The sequence below is a fragment of the Carex rostrata genome, chromosome 5 (assembly GCF_964058835.1).
Source record: "Carex rostrata chromosome 5, lpCarRost1.2, whole genome shotgun sequence".
Classification (NCBI taxonomy): Eukaryota; Viridiplantae; Streptophyta; class Magnoliopsida; order Poales; family Cyperaceae; genus Carex; species Carex rostrata.
This window is the reverse complement of record NC_135922.1, coordinates 2,698,708-2,718,362: the sequence shown is the minus strand read 5'-3', so window position 1 is coordinate 2,718,362 and position 19,655 is coordinate 2,698,708. Positions and strand designations below refer to the sequence as shown.

General features: G+C 36.0%; 2 protein-coding genes across 2 annotated transcripts in view; both read left to right on the top strand.

The window, feature by feature from the left end:
* Nucleotides 1-19,655, top strand: part of LOC144554208 (uncharacterized) — a 106,857-nt gene that overhangs the window by 43,335 nt on the left and 43,867 nt on the right. The window lies entirely within an intron of this gene.
* On the top strand, nucleotides 1,956-5,199 carry LOC144554351 (putative disease resistance RPP13-like protein 1). Its single transcript, XM_078302676.1, has 2 exons — nucleotides 1,956-2,319; nucleotides 3,121-5,199. Exons 1-2 carry the CDS (start codon nucleotides 1,956-1,958, stop codon nucleotides 4,947-4,949), a joined length of 2,193 nt encoding a protein of 730 aa, XP_078158802.1. The 3' UTR covers nucleotides 4,950-5,199.

The following is a 19,655-nucleotide window of genomic DNA, read 5'->3' as shown; positions in this document are numbered from 1 at the left end:
ATGGTTTACTTGTATGCTCTTCGATGAGATATCAACAGAGAAAAAATTGGGTTCATAAGTTGTTGATGACATGCTAGTTGGATAAAATCGATTAGTAACAATAAATTTGTGTTTTTCTTCCTAAACAGTGATACTAGTGCAAACAATGCCTTAGCAGCCCAAAAATGTCTCATTTAAGCCCAACCTAAGCCCAAAGATGACAACATTTCTCAGAAAAGGACAATGAGCCTCAAACAAAAATACTCTCCCATCTTATTTACAATTATTTTTTATGGACTTGTAGTTCTCTCCAGTCTCCACGTAGTAACAACCAAGGCCGGATCCAAAACTGAGGATATTTGGGCTGAAGTGTCAATCTGTAATTAGATTATTAATGGATCCACACAACCAAGCACCAAGTCAAATATGGGAAAAAAATGGTCTTTTGAGTTGCAATCCAATCACCATTTATATAGGACTTCTTTAAGTTGATCAATTTTTCATTTCCTGTAATGAACTAATGATCATATATTAATGAGATTATATTGTGATGACTGTGTATGTTTATTTAATTGAAAAAAATTTAAGTCATGTTTCTTCTGAAGTTATTCTTTTTGAAGTCATGTTTCCTCACGTGACGGAAGCAGGTCCTATGTTGAAGTTCTGTCATTTGGTGGTCTTATTCAATATTTCATGAAAGTATAATTTGCTTTGAATAAGTATTCACTTGGCTGTCTTAATGTTATTGGCACTGGTGTTGCAGTCCCATTGGCTAATTGTTCTGTTTTAAGTTTGGTTTTGGGGACTGAATCAGCAATTGACCACTTTGTCAAGATAATCATTTGTCGTATTATGGCATGATTGATCATTATATATTTATATAACAAATAGATGCAATGTCATTTAACTTTAGTTATATCGTTTACATTGTACAATTGTAGTTGGTCTTATGTCGTAGTCTGGAAAATAATTTCTATCTAGTACCACCCTCATAATTTAACACTAATGATAGTGTGGAATTATAAATAATAATAAGATTGTTTGTGGCAAGACCTCTCGATGTGCTGCTATTAGTATGTCATATATATCACTTTCACACGTTTGGCGATATCATAGTAACATTTCTATATTTATCGCTAAAAAAATGGGTAATCAAATCTTGTACATATAATTTTATATTTGTTACAAACCCATTATTTTAAATATTTATTTATTAATAAACATGTTATTTCATTTTATTTGGATATTTTTCAGTGAAAATTATTGTTACTGCCATTATTCATATCAAATAATTTGACAAATCAATCAACATTTTATTGTAACTAGTCTATACTCAATGATGGAATTAGAAAATTTTGATAAGAGACTAAAAATTTTAAATACATAATTCATGGCTGGGACTTGAACCCAAATCTCTATAATAACATATTAGATTTCTAACCACTAGATTACAAACACACATGTGATAATTTATGGGGGTTACTTGTATAAAACCTTTTAACTAAAAAAAAAATTATATAAATTTCAATCATACATGATTAAAAAATTCAAATCATGAGGCTAACTGAGCATCCCCTTTATAATACATATATAGATCCGCACCCCCTTTACAATACATGTCTATACAATAGCATGATTTCCTACACGGGGTGTGCCACAGTTAATAAACTCACCGCTTAGGAACCCACTCCGCAATTTTGCCCAAGAAAGAAGTGAACTAGTCAAGCACGCAATTTTAAAGCAGTTAATATATAATAGCCGTTGTAGTCAGAAAGAAGCGGATAATAATTATATCTATTCCCGACCTGCAGCATGATTTCCTACACGGGGTATGCCACAGTTAATAAACTCACGGCTTACGAACCCACTCCACAATTTTCACTAAGCAAGAAGTGAAAGTCTAGTCAAGCAAGCAGTGAGTGAGGGAGAGAGAGTAGGAACTGAGAGAAAGTGAAGAGAGTTTCAATTCAGATTTAATGGCGACCGCGTCCGGACTGATTTCTTCCATCCAATCCATCTCCACCAACCTCCTCTGCGCCATTCGAGGCACTCCTTCCAGTTCGCACCAGCAGCAGGATCCACCATCCCCTCTAACTGAGCAACAGAAAAGTGTTATAAAGGATTTGGAGAAGCTGAGTCGGATGCTTGCGAGGATTCAGCCCGTTCAACAGGACGCTGAAGAGAGGGAGATTCACGACTGCTCTGTTCGTCTGTGGCTGGCGGAGCTGAGAGGTGTGGCCTACAAAACAGAAGATGTGTTGGATGAGTTCTACTACGAGGTGCTGAGATCCATAGTGGAGAGCGGAGATGCTGCCATGGAGGCTTACCATAGGGACGTGGGTATGCTTTTATTAATGTATCATGGCCCAGGAAAGCTTGCTTAAAATAGGCCTAATTACTATTCTTTCGATTTTATTTTTGGGCCATATAGTTATCATATTTTATGAATTCATTTCTGAGTGTATTAACATCAATTTAATTTTAAATTACTAGAAAAATTATCTAAATCACAAATTATATCGAAGAACTTTGTTATTATTATTTTCAATTATGATTTTATTTATTCATATATTTTTTTTAAACTTGAAGTTAAAAATATAACATGGATATCATGTAGCTAACTTATAAATGTAATGAACTTTAGTAATATTCATTTGTCTTCACATGTTTTTTTGGAAAAAAAAATCATTTTTTCGGAAAAAAAATCATTTTTTCTTATTTTTTTAGTTCAAAAAAACCTTCTCGCAAAATAATCCGAGTTTCCAATCCAATTCAGCCAATTCCTACCGATTCACCCGATTTCGATTCCGATTTTTCCTTCTCTACATTTATCTTTATTGCCATAGTGACTAATTGGTAAGATAATAACATTTACCTGAAATGTCGCATTTTTTAATCCTCATTGCCAAAAAAAGTTTATATTTATGGAAATTTAACGCATGTGCAATCCCTCCAGAACAACAACAAAGAAAAAAAAAAATATATATATATATATATATATATATATATAACGTAAAAAATTCATGGGGTAATTTTTCTTCACTGCACAAGGATAGTTTAGGAGACTAAGACAATTTTTTTTTATTTTTGCGAAATAAAAATGGGGATAACTAAGAGAAATTTTGATATGCATTTTTATAGGGACTAAGAGAAAAATTGCTGAGATGTACGCATCATCCTCCCTTGCTTCTTATTCAGTTACTAATACCAAGGCCTCCATTCCTGATGGCATGGCTGAGAAGATCAAGGATATAACAAAGAGGTTTGAAGAGATTTCAAATTCTCGTAGGGATCTTCATTTGAGGGAGGAAGATGGGACCAGACTGGTTATTGGTCCCCAAATCCGACCGCCAATCAGTTATCATTTGGACGAGAGGGCTATTTTTGGTAGGGAGGAGGAGAAGGAGAAGATCATTAGCCTCCTGGACCCTTCAAATGGTCCAGATTTTATGGTTCTTCCCATTGTTGGAATGGGTGGGTTTGGCAAGACTACACTTGCCCAACTTGTTTACAATGACTCTAAGCTACGTCGATTGTTTGACAAGAGATGTTGGGTATCTGTATCAGAAGATTTTGATCTAGTGCAGCTAACCAAAACTATAGTTGAGTCAGTGAATAACAGCCCCTGTGAGTTTTCTGAGCTAAGCATACTCCAAGATGTTCTCAAGGAAAAGATAAGAGGTCATGGCTTGTTTCTCGTGCTAGATGATGTGTGGAATGAAAAAGGAAACCTGTGGGAGTGCTTTCGAGTTGGTTTTTGTGGTGCTAAATTTGTAAGAATTTTGATGATGACTCGCAATACCTCGGTTGCTAAGATCATGCAGACAACATCACCTTTTCAATTGAGTTCCTTACCAGAGGAAAATTGTTGGTCACTCTTTAAGCATTTTGCTTTTGGCAGTAGGGAGACAAGTGAAAATGCAAATCTGCATGAGATTGGTCATGGTATTGTCAAAAAGTGCAAAGGCTCACCTTTGGCGATAAAGACACTTGGAGGCATTCTCCGTTATGAAATGGATGAAGAGAAATGGAGGGAAATTTTGGAGAGTGATATATCAGAAATAGATGAGATGGGAGAGGTTATGCCAGCATTGAGGTTAGGTTACTGGAAATTGCCGCAACATCTAAAGCCATGTTTCTGTTATTTATCTGTGTTTCCAAAAGGTACACTATTTGAAAAAGACATGGTGGTTAGGCTCTGGATGGCACAAGGCTATATTAATGGCAATACAAGAAGTTTGAAGACAATGGAAGAGATTGGAAGCGAGTACTTCGATGAATTGCAAGGCAGATCACTTGTTAATTGTTGGTTCACTCGGTACTTCTTGCTGCATGATTTAATACATGATCTAGCAAGATCCATTTCTCATGAAGCATACCGACCAGCTTTAGAAAATAACGAACAATGCAATGATCCATGCAAAGTATACCATCTGTACTTAACCAAAGAAGATAAATTATTGGGTTCTTTTTTCTCACCCAGCCACCATTGCTCTATCAGAACATTGGTAAATGGATGCCCTGAACAAAACTTGGACTTTGCAATCTCCTATGAGATTGCTTGTGTGAGAGCTCTTCAGTTGAGCTATTCCTTGTTGCCAAATACACTCCACACATTAAAGCACTTGCGCTACCTTTGTGTTCAAGATAGTCAGATGGAAATGCTTCCTGAAAGTCTTCTTTACAACCTCCAAACTTTGGATCTGCATTGTGATTTTCTTTCGGAGTTACCAGTAAACATCAAAAACCTTATTAACCTTCGGTACTTTCAGCTGAGCAGTGATGAAATCCAGCAGTTACCTGAATCTATCTTCCTACTTCGTAACCTACATACATTATCATTAAGATATTGTAAAAAACTCAAAGAGTTACCAAGGGGCATAGAGCTGTTAAGTAGGCTACGCATTCTAGATTTACCTAAATCTCTTACCAGCATGCCATCTAGGATTGGAAAATTACCAACTCTCTAACAGTTGAGTGCGTTAGTTCGAACCCCGGCAAATAGAAAGGCGCACCGCTAGTGGCTACGATCTCTGGCAAAGTAGGAATCTAGCTTGCTAGTCTGAAGTCAGTTAACAAGCCTGAATGTTTCTTACTCTTACTCTTTACTTTGCTTGTTTGTGAATGTATTTGTGCATCTTGCTTGTTTATCTTGTTGGATTTCAGTTTTACTGTCAGATGCAAATTAAGCCTAAAACTATTTTTATTTTTGTTATGGCAACCATTCAACTCCCCCCAAGGTTTCCGTCAGGGACAATACCTGAACGCTGGTGTTTTTTTGGTCATTTGTAATAATTTTCTATGCTATGTATATTAGTACTTCTTTTCCTTTTTGTCTTCAATTAGGTCATTTCATTAACTGTACTTGTTTCTTTTCAAGCAAAGTTACAATAATACCAGGTTTTGTTCTACTGGATTAACCCCTTGAAGAGGTATTAAATGTGGATTTATGTAATATAAAATTATGGATTACTTGTATGATCTTCAATGTCATATAAACAGATAAATTGGGCATGGGTTCACAAGTTGTTGGTGTCATGGTAGTTCGATAAAATCAACAAGTAGCATTACATTTGTGTTTTTGTTCCAAAGAGTGATTTGTGCAAATAATTCCTCAGCAGCGTAATTAAAGATATTTCATTTAAGCTCAACCTAAGTATAATCGTTCCGTGCGACTGATCTAAATAAATCAATCAAATGTGGCAACATTTACAGAAAAAGACAATGAGCCTCAAACAAAACAACCATCACTTTTTTTACAATTACTTTTTACGGTCTTGTAGCTCTCTCCACCGATTTTTTTTATTAATATCCTCAATTATATAAAAAATTACAAAAATACTCTAACCACCAGGATCCAAAATTGAGGACATTTGGGCCTAACTGTCAACATGTGTGGCTTACATGTTCATCAACAATAAAATAACTGAAGATTGACGAGTGTGGCTTTCATGAAATTATGTTGCAGTCAATATTTGAGAACCTAACAATCTCAAACTGTGTAGAGCTAATCTCGATTAATTAGAGTGATGGGGGGTTAAATTCTATTGAGGAAGTTACTTTTGAATTCTGCCCAACACTGAAATTCCAGTTTCCTGTGAAGGATTTTTTTTTTATAAGGTCAGGTAGCAAGTTCACTACTGATATTTTCATTAAATTTAAAAAGTTCTATACAGAGTTATTTACAACACCACCCCCAAAAATAAGTATCTCCATGTAGCTATATGTAAGTAAATATCCCTACAAAATTACAAGGTGTAAAGCACAGCAATAAATACAGAGAAGGCCACAGCGAAGTTTATGCTCCGCCGATTTCATCTCTCAGATGATCGCAATCCACTGCTGTACCTGTGTGATAGTCTCATTCGTTAATTGGGCCGCACTCTTCTCATGTCCCCCAAACGTCCTCCTATTTCTCTCCCGCCAAAAAGCCCACACACCCGCTGCCCACATTGCATCCCATTTCATGCTCGGCACTCTATTGAGTGGATCTCGATGAGTCAACTAGAATTCCACCACCGTAGAGTCCGGTCCCATGATCCTCGTAATTACCATGCGGTCAAGTAAACCTCTCCAGAATGTTTCTGAATACACACAAGCACAGAAAATGTGATCTCTCGTTTCTTGCCCCTGATATCCGCACAATACACAACCATAATCGATGTGACATCCTCTAGACACCAAAACTTGTTGCGTAAGAATTTTGTTTTCAATCGCCAGCCACAAAAATACCCTCACCTTGTATGGCGCTTTGATTTTCCAAAGGATACCTACATACCAATCCAGTGTTGTGCATTAGTCGGTAAGTGGAACTCGTAGAGAAAATGCCACTCATTGTCCAGTGCCACAACAACACATTTCCCTACTGCCCTTCTCGCGGATATCACAAACATCGGTATGAGTTCCTGCAGGGTTCTGAGGAAGAAAGAATCAATGCTTACCGTCGCTAACTGTGCCACAGTTTGGATGCCATACAAAGATTTACTGTCTTGGCCCAATGTCTGTCCGGTTCCTTTTCTAGCTTCCATAACCATTTTATAAGTAGTGTCTCATTCTGAGCGGCCAGGTTAATTATTCCCAAGCCTCCATTAATCCTGAGTGCACACACCCGATTCCAGTTGACCAAACAATTAATTCCTTTACACTCCTCATTTCCCTTCCAGAGGAAATTCTTTCTAATTCTGTCAATCTGATTTATTACCCCCTTCGGCATTATGACGGCCTGCATGTAGTGCAGCGGTATAGCCGAGAGAACCAAATTAATTAAAGTCACCCTTCCTCCAAGAGATAACAGTTTTGCTTTCCATCCTGCCAACCTGTTCTGAACCGCCCTAATGATAGGCTGGAATAAATGCTTACCAGGTTTCTTTCTGGTTAGCGGTAGGCCCAGGTATTTCAGCAGCAATTCCGCTGGGCCACTCCGGAGGATTCTCGTCACGATCGGTATGTGATTTTCCGGAATAGATATCGGTACATATCCCCTGTGAAGGATGTGTTACATTCCACGACCCAGAGTATCGAAATTTATGGCTGTCCCGAAATGAATATGGGTGCAAGATATGTCTATCATGTAAAGGATCACCATGTGATGAGCATTTTATAGCTTTTCATTACAATACATTTTATTAAACACTCTGTTTTATTTATTACTATACCTTCTTTATACTTCTTTACACTAATCTTGTGACAAGCTGAGCTTCTTGCCGTTGCTATCAGTCCAAAATCATTCAAGCACTCTAAAGGAAAACTGTGCAATTACTACACTGTAGGAACATAAGCATCACTCCTGCTACTGAAAGCCTCCAATTCAGGGCTCATATTACCATTGGTGATTGCCCTCTGATGATAGACTGGTGCCAGAGAAACAACATCACTTACCACAAGGTTGGGTACAACATTACAAATAAATTATATAATTTAGAAGCTAGAGACCCTTAACTATATATTTAATAGTAGCAACCCAACGAGTACCAACATCTTGGATAAATTTTCTTGAATTCCATGGTTATGCCTTGATCAATTCATAGAGCATACAAAAATATACCCAAGTTTTTATAGAATAGGAAAAAGAGGTGATTTCCAGTCCTAGAACAATAATTTGTCGTTATAGGACCAAATAGTTTTATTATACTGATATCCTGCATAAAATCCTCTACCACAGTCGTGGCTTACTTGCATGTCATGTCCAATTTTCGTTGGCAGTTGAATCCGATTGACAAATCCCAAGATGATAGAGAAGCCGAACATGAAAGTGCTGGATGAACAACTAAAGATTAAATATGCTGGTAAGGCCATGTAGAAAACTTTTTGAACTTTGGATAATTATTTTATATTTAATTTATGTAATAATTAGGATTTTTAAGAATTGCAAACTAATTAAATAAAAATCATAGGATGACTCAGCAGTTATAATTGTTACTGGTCAGGCGGATTAACATAATTACTTAGAATTAGCGGATTCAGCTGATATCAACTATTAAAGTAATCTTCCCTAGCAGAACACTGTGATCACTTGAATTGCTAAACTAATAGGACAGCTGAGCTTGAACATTTTTTTTCTTTTATGAAGGGTAAAGCATTCTTTTGGAGCAATTGATCTGAGATTGTTTATAACTATCTGCATCTGTAATAATCATTTAATTGCCTAAACAGGTACATCGCAGATCGGGTATATTTTCTAAACTATGGTAGTTTTTTATATGGTCAGGACTATTTTGGGACAGTTTTGGTGCCTCCAAAATGCATGATTTACGGTTTTAAAATTTTTAGAACCATAATTCATATAGCCATTTTCATTTCGTGTGGAATATGACCATATGCTCGATTGCTACTTATCCTTTGATTTTTAAGTATGATAGTATGATATGAATGTCTGTTTAACAAAATAACTCGCTGCAATTCTAAATACTTTTTTTGTTTAATTAGTGTGACTGTTCTTTTCAAAGTGAGAAGCGCTGAGTAATGCCTCCTAGACAGTACCCAATTTCTGCCATGGAAAATCCCAACCAACTCCAAATGGGTTTAGAGCATCAAATATCTCAGACATTTTATACATTTGCTTTTGTGGGATATAGCATCAAATATCTCTTTTGGTGTCTCATCAGTGCAAAGGTCAAATATTGGCTTAATTTGTGATTTGACTTGATGAGATTAAAAAAAATAGAAAATATTTTTATTTTTTATTTTTTTTCAATTCATTCTGAGAGCATTTTCATGAGTCCCAGAATGTTAACATTATGTATCACTAGAGAACAAGGCTACAGCTAGTTTTTTTGTTTCAAAAATGGACATATAGAAATTACAATAAAGGACTCTAATTTTCATATATAGATATGTATTCAGTACTCCAGAAAGATTGCAATTTCATCAAGTGGAGCCGGTTTCTACTGATTAAGGCTTCACTCAATGAAACATTGTACCAGATTTGTTCACTAAAATTGTACTAACTGATACTTGATGTTGAAAGCTCAAATGCACAATAGTACTCAGAAATAACTAAATCAAGAAATTAAACAGCATTATCTTTGTTAAACGTCTCTCTCAAACCCTGTTAAATTTCATGACAGATAACACTCTGCAGCAGCCTGTGTTTAATTATAGATTATAGCTTATTAATTAAACCGTTTGTTTCAATGAAATTGTTTTTGTAATGAATCTTACATTTTGTTTTGTTGGCTCTGTTTCTTGTTAAAATTTTGGCTTTGTGATGGAAGCAGGCTTAATGTTGGAATTCTGTCATTTGGTGGGTTTATTTGCAATTTTCTATGAAGTATAATTTGCTTTGAAAAGTATTAACTTGGCTGTCTTAATGTTATTGGCACTTGGTGCAATAACATTGGCTAATTGTTCTGTTTTTAGTTTGATTAGTGGGATTGAATTAGAAATTGACCACTTTATCAAGCTAATCATTTGAGAGTCTCGTAGTCGTTATCGATTTCAAATATTTTATTTTTATCCCGTAATTTTAATAATATTTTGAAAATAAATATTTCAATTTGATATTTTTAAAATTTAAATTGTAAATCTTTATGCATATTTTTTTAGTAACACTTGATATATTTGACTATATTCCTCATTAATTTTAATAATATTTTTGAAATTATTTGCTGAATTTACTTATAGAATAAAAGATTGAAGTACTTAATTAAGAATATATTAACCTCAAGAGAAAAAAAAAAGTGGCTGCCATGTGGCCCCATGCATGGCATCCATCCCACTTAATTCTAATTGAACAATAGTTCGGATTTCCTAAAGTAACTCAATTTTTTAATTCAGATTCGGGCGTCAGATTCGAATCGGACCGTCGGATTAAAGGGACCCGTGCGCTCCACCTCGAACGGAACTGGTCCAGATTCGAATTGAACAGTCCGGATCTAAACTCAAAATTGGGTTGCTTTAGGGAATCCGGACCCAATTCCAACCACCCACTATTGTTTTTGCCCTCTTTTTCTATTAACATTCTCACTTAACAACAAAGAAAAGAAAACAGAAAACAGAAAACCAAAAAATAAAATCTGAAAAAAAGAAAGAAAGAGAACAGAGAACAGAGAAAAAAAAATGAAAGAATAAAAGCAAATTTTGTAATCAGTACATTGAAGTTTTGATCCTACGTCGCCGGTAATTAATGTTGAATAATTAATTTCAATTTGATTTGATTTTTTGGAATATGTCGCTATTAGGCAATCAGATTTCTATAATTTGAGTTTTCATTATGAAAAATGTATGTGGATGTTGGATTATGAGGGCATATATAACAGGATATTGGGTCTAGGAATATGAATATGTTTTTGAGATTCACTATGGTATTATCTGAAAACCTAGATCCGACAACTAAAATATGAAAACTCAATCTGATATATTTGTATGGCTAATTCAGTTCTAAATAAATCATCTATAGAAGCGCGTTAAATAAATTATTTGTACAGTTGAGTTTATTATTTTTTCAGATTATTTCTATTTGCAACGTATATGATGATACAACAAAACTGCCATGAGTTTTATTTACAATATTTTTTTACGGATTTGTACTAGTTACCTCCACGGGGGTAACAACCAAGCCAGGATCCAAAACTGAGGACATTTGGGCCTAAAGCTCAATCGATCTTTAATTAGATTATTGATAGGCCCATACAATCAAGCACCAAGCACCAAGATAAGGATGGGATGAAATGGTCCTTTTAAGATGCAATCAAGCACCATTTATGCAGCACTTTTTAAGTTATCCATTTTTCATTTCCTGTCCTGTGAAGATCTCAAAGACGAATTAATTAAGGAGGAAGGAGTTTTTTAGATCAGATTTTGTATAGGATCAGATGACAAACAGATGATGTTTTAGTATTGATTTGATCAGAGAGGAGCAAGAGGTGGTTGGGGAGATTTTATTTTTTATTTTTCATCTTATACGCTTGTAGCTTTTACCATCTTATATTATATTTATAATGGTGGTATATTATATTTAATTGAATAATTTTTAATTCATGGTTTTTATTAAGTTATTTAATTTCGTATTGAACATTATTCATTCAATTATACAAAATGTAACTCTGCATGCTCCTTGCCATCTGACCTTCAAAAAAAAAAAATTGTTCATTTAATTAACGTTCTCAACAAACGGAAAATGCATTTACCCATTACTAAATAAAAACATGGAAGCGGCGAAATAAAATCATGCAAAACTGTAATTTTTTAATAACATCTACTTTGTATCTGCCTATTACCTTAAACAAAAGGTAATACACAGACCTAGGTGCATTTTTTCTAGGTTCCCAGTTTTTTTTTTTCATATGTGTGCGACCTTTTATATTTTTTAGAAAGCTAAATAATAGAATCAGGAGGTAAATTGTTTAAAATATTGACTTGTTAAAATACTTATATTGACGATACTATATACTTATTAGCATCAAGAGTACTATATCAGTTTTTTTTTTAAATTGGATATTTGAATATGACATTAGTTGTTGGTGTATATAATTTTTTTTGCTTAGTTTTTTAGATATTATATGAGATTGGTTTTTACATAAACCATTAGTACGTGACTGGATTGGTAGAAAAAAAGGGAGAGAGTATTTTTTGTTTTTGATATATAGTACGATTGGCAGAATTTTTACTGATTTAAATTTATGATCGGAAAAAAAAAAATTATCCAAAGTTTGTCTGATCGACAAAAAAAAAAAAAATAGAATCGGGAATTTTTAGTAGTTTTGATTTTCAATGTATAGAAATATTAGTACAAATTTTCTTGATTCAAACTTTATTTTGTTTTAAATTTCTCTTTTTCTATATTATTTTATAATATTAAAACATATATATTACATAAATCATTTGATTATTTTTGTAGCATTGTTTAATGCCATTTTGGCCTGCACAGGTGTCGTATACTGTCTTTTTTTATTATTTTCATTGGGTTCTGTTCAATTTACATGTGGTGGTTTCATATATGGTCGGGGACAATAGTCCGTTGTATTTTGAAAGAAGTGAAAAATAAATAAAGTGATTCGGATTGGCCCCAATTTCTTTAGCATGCGGACTCCAGCGTGATTCCCTACTCGGAGTTCGCACCAACTCCGCAACTACGTAGAAGAATCATGTGAAAAATAATTTTTACAAGTCTTCTAGTCAAGCAACCAGCCACGGAGTAGAGACTGAAACTGAACACAGAGAGAGAGAGAGAGAGAGAGAGAGAGAGAGAGAGAGAGAGAGTATCGCTTCAATTCAACTAATGGCGTCGGCACTGTTTTCTTCCATCCAATCCCTCTCCACCAACCTCCTGAAGGTCATTCGAGGCACCCCTTCCAGTTCGCACCAGCAACAGGATCCACCATCCCCTGTAACTGAGCAACAGAAAAGTGTCAGAGAAGATTTGGAGAAGCTGAGTCGGATGCTTGCTAGGATTCAGGCCGTTCAACAGGACGCTGAAGAGAGGGAGATTGACGAATGCTCTGTTCGGCTGTGGCTGGCGGAGCTGAGAGGTGTGGCCTACAAAACAGAGGATGTGCTGGAGGAGTTCAACTACGAGGTGCTCAGATCCATCGTGGAGAGTGGAGATGCTGCCATGGAGGCTTACCATAGGGACGGGGGTATGCTTTGATCTTAATGTATCATGGCCCAGGAAAGCTTGCTTTAAATAGGCTTGGTTACTATTCTTTCGATTTTATTTTTGGGCCATATAGTTATCATATTTTATGAATTCATTTCTGAGTGTATTTAACATCAATTTAGTTTTAAATTACTAGAAAAATTATCTAAATCACAAATTATATTGAACAACTTTGTTATTATTATTTTCAATTATGATTTAATTTATTCATATATTTTTTTTAAACTTGAAATTAAAAATATAACATGGATATCATGTAGCTAACTTATAAATGTAATGAACTTTAGTAATATTCATTTGTCTTCACATGTTTTTTTGAAAAAATCATTTTTTTCTTATTTTGTAGTACAAAAAAAACCTTCTCGCCAAATAATCCGAGTTTCCAATCCAATTTAGCCAATTCCTACCGATTCACCCGATTCCGATTTCGATTCCGATTTTTCCTTCTCTACATTTATCTTTATTGCCAGAGTGACTAATTGGTAAGATAATAACATTTACCTGAAATGTCGCATTTTTTAATCCTCATTGCCTAAAAAAGTTTATATTTATTGAAATTTAACGCATGTGCAATCCCTCCAGAACAACAACAAAGAAAAAAAAAAATATATATATATATATATATATATATAACGTAAAAAATTCATGGGGTAATTTTTCTTCACTGCACAAGGATAGTTTAGGAGACTAAGACAATTTTTTTTATTTTTGCGAAATAAAAATGGGGATAACTAAGAGAAATTTTGATATGCATTTTTATAGGGACTAAGAGAAAAATTGCTGAGATGTACGCATCATCCTCCCTTGCTTCTTATTCAGTTACTAATACCAAGGCCTCCATTCCAGATGGCATGGCTGAGAAGATCAAGAGTATAACAGAGAGGTTTGAAGAGATTTCAAAGGCTCGTAAGGATCTTAAATTGAGGGAGGAAGATGGACCTAGACTGGTTATTAAACCTCAAATCCGACTGCCAACTAGCTCTCATGTGGATGAGAAGGCTATTTTTGGTAGGGAGAAGGATAAGGAGAAGATCATTAGCCTCCTGAATCCTTCAACTGGTCCTGATTTTATGGTTCTTCCCATTGTAGGAATGGGCGGGTTTGGCAAGACCACACTTGCCCAACTTGTTTTCAATGACTCCAAGATTCATGGGTTGTTTAATAATAGATGTTGGGTATGTGTATCTGACGATTTTGATCCAGTGCGGCTAACCAAAGCAATCATCGACTCGCTGAGTGAAAAACCTTGTGAGTTTTCTGAGCTAAGCGAACTCCAAGATGTTCTCAAGGAAAAGATAAGTGGTCATGGCTTGTTTCTCGTGCTAGATGATGTGTGGAATGAACAAAGAAATTTGTGGGAGCGCTTTCGAGTTGGTTTTCTTGGTGCTAAATTTGTAAGAATTTTGACGACGACTCGCAATACCTCAATTGCTAAGATCATGCAGACAACATCACATTTTCAATTGAGCTCCTTACCCGAGGAAAATTGTTGGTCACTCTTTAAGCATTTTGCTTTTGGCAGTAGGGAGACAAGTGAAAATGCAAATTTGCATGAGATTGGTCATGGTATTGTCAAAAAGTGCAAAGGCTCACCGTTGGCGATAAAGGCACTTGGAGGCATTCTCCGTTATGAAATGGATGAAGTCAAATGGAGGGAAATTTTGGAGAGTGATATATCAGCAATAGATGAGATGGGAGAGGTTAAGCCAGCATTAAAGTTAAGTTACCAGAAATTGCCGCAACATCTAAAACCATGTTTTCTTTATTTATCCATGTTTCCGAAAGATTTTAATTTTGAAAAAGACATGGTGATTAGGCTTTGGATGGCGCAAGGCTATATTAATGGCAATACAAGAAATTTGAAAACATTGGAAGAGATTGGAAGCGAGTATTTTGATGAATTGCAAGGCAGATCACTTGTTGATGGTGGGCCTTCTTCCTACATCTTGCATGATTTAATACATGATTTAGCAAGATCCGTTTCTCAAGAGGCATATTGGCCAGTTGTAGAAAATGACCATGGATACAATGGTGTATGCAAAGTATGCCATCTGTACTTCACCAAGAAAGATGAATTATTGGGTTTAGTGCCCAGCACCTACAAGTCTATTAGAACTTTAGGAAAATGCCGCATGGCAAGGGAGTTTGACTTTTCAATCTTCTCTGAGATTGCTTGTGCGAGAGCTCTTCATTTGGAGTATTCCTCATTGCCAAATACATTCGGCATGTTCAAGCACTTGCGCTACCTTTTTGTTTTAGATAATATAGAAGTGCTTCCTGAAACTTTATGTCTTCTATACAACCTCCAAACTTTGGTTCTAGACACTTTTTATCTTGAGGAGTTACCCGAAAACATGAAAAACCTTATTAACCTTCGGTGCTTTAAGCTATTCAGTTGTGCAATCCAGCATTTACCTGAATCTTTCTTCCCACTTCCTAACCTACAAACATTATCGTTTATATGTGACCAAATCGAAGAATTACCAAGGGGAATAGAGCAGTCAACTAGGCTACACTTTCTGGGTTTACCTGCGTTTCTTACCAACGTGCCATCAGGGATTGGAAAATTACCAACTCTCCAACATTTATGGGGGGATTTTAGTGGCATGGATCATGAAATAAATGGGTGGCTGAGAGAGATTAAGGATATGAATAAGCTTAGGGGACCATTGTGCATATCAGGGCTCAGAAACATTGTTGATGTGGAACTCTTCAGGAATGCTAAGCTTGCATCAAAGCCAAATTTACACGAGTTAAATTTAAACTTTCAGGAAGATTGTGCTATGGAGTATTTCAGAGATGATGAAGAACTATGTGAAGCACTCCATCTCCATTTAACTTGCTGTTCAAGTAACAATGCAAAGAGTGAGAATGATGAAAAGATACATAATGTTGTACTCGGGAGCCTCCAACCTCATGGTAACCTCACAGAGCTTAGAATATTAAATTATGGAGGGCGAAATTTTCCTTCTTGGTTGCATAATCCATTACTTCCCAAACTGACAACTCTCACTCTTAACTTCTGTATTGAGCCTAACTACTTGCCACCATTTGGTCAACTACCACATCTTAGATTTCTGGAAATATCAGGTGGAAATCTGGGAGATGAGCCTAGAACATATTCATTGTGGGTCGAATATGATTCTTCCAAGCAGCCCAAGAAACCTAGTTACCCATCACTTAAAGAGCTCTTATTGAGGAACATGCTCAATTTGGTGGAGTGGCAAGCAAATGATGGTGACTTCCCCTGTCTTGAGCAGCTCACAATAGAAAATTGCCCAAAATTGGTACATGTTCCTTTGAAGGATGTGTTACACTCCATGATCCAGATGGCTGAAATTTCTAACTGTCCCAGATTGGATTTGGGAAAAAGATATCTCTATAAGGTAAAGGATCACCATGTGATAAGCATTTTAAAATCTTTTCATTATTGTACAGTCTTTAATTACACTTATATGTTTTACTCATTACTCAACATTCTTTAGTTACACTAATTGATTTTTACTCATGCAACAGAAAGATCCAATGGTGGAAGCATTGATGTTGTCTGCGAATAATGAGATCCGTTTGTTTTATGATTTTTCATCAGTCAATTTTCAATTTCCACATTTAAAAATTCCACTTTTTGAAATTCCCTTTACTCTATTCTTTACAAAAGAAGATTTTCGAGAAGCGCAATCATTAACACGTGAACCATGGGAGGGGGTGAGTTGTCAGCATATAAAACTGAATCTGGCTTCGTTGGCGAAACTGGAGATTGTGGGGTGCACAAATGTCATATCAGTGATAGGGCTAGATAACCTCAGCAGCCTGAAGCACTTGTACATATCAGACTGTCCAGAGTTATGCAATTGGAAGGACAAAACACTGCCGGTATCACTCGAGTCCCTGCAACTGAATTATTGTCCCAAGCTGAGCTCCTTGCCGTTGCTATCTGTTCAAAACCATTCCAGTACTCTCAAGGTTCTTGCGATAATCCAGTGCCCAAGGCTTGCTGTGTTGGAAGGTTTTCATGGCCCGATGAAACTGAACACTATGAATCTGCTGCACTGTGAAATTTATGACTGTCCCAGATTATATTTGGGAGAAAGATATGTCTATGAGGTAAAGGATCACCATGTGATAAGCATTTTAAAACCTTTTCATTACTCTACAGTCTTTAATTACACTTATATGTTTTACTCATTACTCAATGTTCTTTAGTTACACTAATTGATTTTTACTCATGCAACAGAGAGATCCAATGGCGGAAGCATTGATGTTGTTTTCGAATAATGAGATCCGTTTGTTTAATGATTATTCATCAGTCAATTTTCAATTTCCACGTTTCACAATTCCACTTTTAGAAATTCCCTTTACTCTATTCTTAACAAAAGAAGATTTTCGAGGAGCGGAATCATTAACACGTGAACCATGGGAGGGGGTGAGTTGTCAGCATATAAAACTGAATCTGGCTTCGTTGGTGAAACTGGAGATTGTGGGGTGCACAAACATCATATCAGTGATAGGGCTAGATAACCTCAGCAGCCTGAAGCACTTGTACATATCAGTCTGTCCAGAGTTATGCAATTGGAAGGACAAAACACTGCCGGTATCACTCGAGTCCCTGGAACTGAATTATTGTCCCAAGCTGAGCTCCTTGCCATTGCTATCGGTTCAAAACCATTCCAGTACTCTCAAGGTTCTTGCGATAATCAAGTGCCCAAGGCTGGCTGTGTTGGAAGGTTTTCATGGCCTGATGAAACTGAACACTATGAATCTACTGCACTGTGAAATTTATGACTGTCCCGGATTATATTTGGGAGAAAGATATGTCTACCAGGTAGATGAGCATTTTATAATTTTTTCATTTCTCTACAATTTTTAAACACTGTTTTACTCATTACTCAACCTTCTTTACACTAATTTATTTTACTTATGCCACAGAGAGACACAACAATAAAAGAGTTGAATTTATCTGGGAATAATGAGATCCATCTGTTAGATTCCAGGATTCCACTTCTAGAAAATCAGTTTGAACTATTCTTAACAAAAGAAGATTTTCAAGAAGTGGAATCATTAACATGTGCACCATCGGTTGGAGTGAGCTGTCAACATGTAATTCTAAATCTGGCTTCGTTGGTGATACTGGAGATTATGAGGTGCACAAAAGTCATATCAGTGACAGGGCTGGATAACCTCAGTAGCCTGAAGCATTTGTATATATCAGACTGTCCAGAGTTATGCAATTGGAAGGATAAAACACTGCCAGTATCACTCGAGTCCCTGCAACTGAATTATTGTCCCAAGCTGAGCTCCTTGCCGTTGCTATCGGTTCAAAACCATTCCTTGCTCCTTACCATTCATGATTGTATGCTGATGAGAGACTGGTGCCACAGAAACAGCATCACTTACTGTGAGCTCTAGGTACAACATTAAAAATAAATTATATTAAATTATTTAGAAGCTAGAGAGCCTTGACTATATAGTTTTTAATAGCAGACGCAACTGGTACCAACATTGTGGGTAAATTTTCTGAAATTCCATTATCACGCCATGATTGATTGATTCGTTAAGCATAAAAACATATGCCCAAGTTGGAGAAGAAGACCAAAATAGAAATAATGAATAGGAAAACAAGGTGATTTCCAGTGCTACAATATATTTGATTTTTGCAGAACCAGACAGCTTGTATTATACCGATGTCCAGAATAAAAATTCTCTAGAACAATCCTAACTTATCTGCATTTCATGTCTAATTTTCATTGGCAGATGATTGACAACTCCAAGAAGATGAGAAAGAAGCTAAACTGCAAAGTGCTGAACCAGAAAGTGGTAATATCAGGCACGACCAAAAAAAAAAAAAAATACAAATTTGTTGGTGCCAGACCCAAACCCTCTCACCCCACATCCTTTCTGTGTCTCTCTCTCGCTCTCTCACCTCAGACCCTGATGCCAGCACAGATACGCCCCCGACCTAAGCCTCAGCTCCATCACCAGAAAAGATGGGCCTTGGCCCCAGCACAGACCTCGCCGTTCCCTCTTCTCCACTCTGGCGGTACTCTGTCTCTCTCTCTCTGGAACTACGATTTAGGGGTCTTTTCTGTTTAGGTTGGAAGTAGAACAGATATGCATCGTCTATTTTTTTTTTGAAGTAAAAGAAAGGCCTAACATTTGAATTCGTTTTTTAATTGGGTCTATTGGTGGTTCAATTCGAGTTCTTTCCTATATCCTTCCAAATAAGTTTGGAACCTGATTATTTTTTCTTCCTACGAATTAACTTGGATTGGGGCTTAAATTTCTCAAAGCCTTAAACTTTAAGCAAGCTGACCTTATATTTGTATATTTAATTTCATAACTATATCATTGAAGACCCAGCTACTAATCTGCTATTATGGTGAATACATGACCAGTTGTTTGCTATTTTAATTGCAGAAAATGCTCTAAGCATTAAGCGTCTCAAAACCTCAACAAGGCAGGTCTCTCCCTGTCAGTGAAGGCAAATCTCCTCTCTCTCGCTCTCTCTCTCTCTCTGATACATACTACAGCTTGAATTTAATTGGGAATTTTGCAATTCGCTAGATTCTTGAACAAATTAAGA